The 2,917-nt window shown below is 43.6% G+C and overlaps 1 protein-coding gene across 1 annotated transcript; it reads right to left on the bottom strand.

The window, feature by feature from the left end:
- Positions 1-1,523: 1,523 nt before the first annotated feature.
- On the bottom strand, positions 1,524-2,459 carry LOC102760418 (olfactory receptor 49). Its single transcript, XM_006776812.1, has one exon. The coding sequence runs from the start codon at positions 2,457-2,459 to the stop codon at positions 1,524-1,526; it is 936 nt and encodes a 311-aa protein (XP_006776875.1).
- Positions 2,460-2,917: the final 458 nt, after the last annotated feature.

Here is a 2,917-nt window from a genome sequence, read left to right as displayed (position 1 = left end):
GAGCAGGCTTATAGCAGACATATACCCCTAGAGTACAAGGCTTCATGGGCAGCCCATTATTGCCCCCGCTTCACACCCCACCAGGAGTCTGAATCTGCTTATAATAAATTTTCTGCACTTTTGCTTAAATCTTCTGGTCCACAGAGCTTATTCTTCAGCTTTGAAAGACATGATTTGACTATCTTGGCTACTTCATTATTTCTCCATACATATACTAGAAATATTTCTGAAGTGTATTATAAATATACTAGAGGCCTGTTGCATGAAAAGATTCGTGCAATACACCTTCCCTCCCCCTGGCTGCTGGCACCAGTTTTCCTCCGGCACCTGGGACCCAGGCCTTCACTCCGGCCAGAGCCGCCTTCCAGCCCGACAACCCTGGGTCCCCCGCGGGAGGGCCAGATGAGGGTGGGGTGGGTGCCCAATCGCTGTGGTCCCGCCCGCCAGCCGCAGGTTGGGTCACACACGGGACACCCACTGCCCCGGGTTGCAGATAACAGGCCCGGATGGCAGCAGGGTAGGCGGGATGGCGCTGTCCCACCGTGCCTGCAGTATGCAAATTAGCCGCCATCTTTGTTGGCGGTTAATTTGCATACTGTGCTGATTAGCCAATGGGAGGTGTAGCGAAGGTACGGTCAATTACCAGGTTTATCTATTATTAGATTAGATTCTTGTTGAGGATTTTTTTTTTTTTTTTTTTTTTTTTTTTTTTTTTTTTTTTTTTTACCAATTTTGAAAGGCTTTCTTCCCCTCCTTGGCTGAAGGAATATGTAGGATGATGTAGAGCAGTGATGGTGAACCTTTTGAGCTTGGTGTGTCAGCATTTTGAAAAACCCTAACTTAACTCTGGTGCCGTGGCACATATAGAAATTTTTTGATATTTGCAACCATAGTAAAACAAAGACTTATATTTTTGATATTTATTTTATATATTTAAATGCCATTTAACAAAGAAAAATCAACCAGAAAAATGAGTTCGTGTGTCACCTCTGACACGCATATCATAGGTTCGCCATCACTGGTGTAGAGGATGTGGAATGCTAAGCTTATAATTACAACTTAAAGATTAAGAAGCTCAGATATAGGCTAGTGTCAGAAACATTAAGACATAGCAGACATGGTAGTGGTATACTGAGTTTTTTTGTATTCTCTGACAAAATTGCATAAGTCACTAATGATATATGTAAGAAAGCCCTATACATTTGAGTACAAGGTAAAAAACTGTCTAGGAGGGGATAGTTCATGGAGATCAGGACAGGAGCTGCATTTGCAGAGAAAAGGAGGCAATTTTCCCCTTTCCTCAGGTCCAGCTCATCTTATTAAAAAATATACATATTTTTACTGATTTCAGAGAGGAAGGGAGAGGAAGAGAGAGACGGAAACATCGATGATGAGAGAGAATCATTGATTGGCTGCCTCTAGGATGGAGCCCGCAACCTGAGCATGTGCCCTGAGTAGGAATTGAACCATAATCTGGTTCATAGATCAACACTCAACCACTGAGCCATGCTGGTCAGGCCAGCTCATCTTTTTAAGAGGAGCTTTTTCATTTTCTCACTAAATACCTGTTTCACTTGTTTGTTCCTCAGGGTGTAGATGAAGGGGTTAAACATCGGGGTCACCACTGTGTTGAGCAAGGCCACAACCTTGTTCCTGTCCTTCCCCTGGTCACCCTTGCCCAACCGGATATACATGAAGATGCAGCTGCCATAGAAGAGAGACACAACAATGATGTGGGAGGAACAGGTTGAGAAGGCTTTCTGCCTCTCCTTGGCTGAGGGGATGCGTAGGATGGTGTAGAGGATGTGGCCATAGCAGGTGGCCGTCACAGACAGAGTGCCCAGTAAGCTGAAGTTGGCCACAATAAAGCCCAGAAGTTCTATCAAACTTGTATCTGCACATATGAGTTCCAGGAGTGGAAAGTTGTCACAGAAGAAATGATTAATGATATTGGGGCCACAAAATGGCTGCTGAAATATGATGAAAGTTGGAATGACGATGAGGATGAATCCTGTCATCCATGAACAAAGCACTAGCTGGACACAGATCCTTTTGCTCATGATGGTGGCATAACGCAAGGGATTACATATGGCCACATATCTGTCAAAGGACATCACTGCCAGTAGGAAGAACTCTGTTGTGCCCAGGAAAAAATACAGGAAACTTTGTATGAAACAGCCTAGTAGGGAGATGGTCTTATATCCGGTCAGGATATTGGTCAGCATTTTGGGGAAGATGACTGAGGTAAACCAGATCTCCAGGATAGCAAAGTTGCGGAGGAAATAGTACATGGGAGTGTGAAGGCGCCTGTCTATGAGGGTGATGACCACGATGAGGAGATTCCCCAGGAGAGTGAGGAGGTAGGTCAGGAGGAGCCCCAGGAAGATGAGCATCTGCAGCTCACAGGCATCTGAGAGCCCCAGGAGGACAAATTCAGTGACAGTGGTGTGGTTTCCCATGGTTCCTCTGACCTCTTCTGGGATGACCAATCAGAGGTGTGTAGCATTTGGAGCTGTGATGTTCTGGGGAATCTGAGGCCACCTAAAACTGAAAGGAAAGAAGAATGAGTGTCATACTTTGAATGGAAGGAATCCTTTATTTCTGTGAAGGACATAACTTCCCATCACTGACCACACAGGCTTATTTTGCAGAGCCCCTGTCTTATGTTTGGTTCCTGGTGTATCTGTGTGTTAGAAGAGAAAGTGGTGATCTGCAGGGTGACCTAAGTAAGACCTCAAACCAAAAATTATCCTTGCTTATTTTTCTTAACCAAACTTCTATTACTGATTCTTCAATGATTTCTTTTGTGTTAACATTATAACCTATTTTCAACATTTAAAATTTTTATTTTATTTTTTATTCAATATTATTTTTTATCTTTATTCTAATACTGGGTCTCCATTCATGAGTAGTTCAT

The sequence above is a fragment of the Myotis davidii genome, unplaced genomic scaffold, assembly GCF_000327345.1.
Source record: "Myotis davidii unplaced genomic scaffold, ASM32734v1 scaffold1949, whole genome shotgun sequence".
Classification (NCBI taxonomy): Eukaryota; Metazoa; Chordata; class Mammalia; order Chiroptera; family Vespertilionidae; genus Myotis; species Myotis davidii.
The sequence above is the reverse complement of the archived record's forward strand: the minus strand, read 5'-3'. Positions and strand labels throughout refer to the sequence as shown.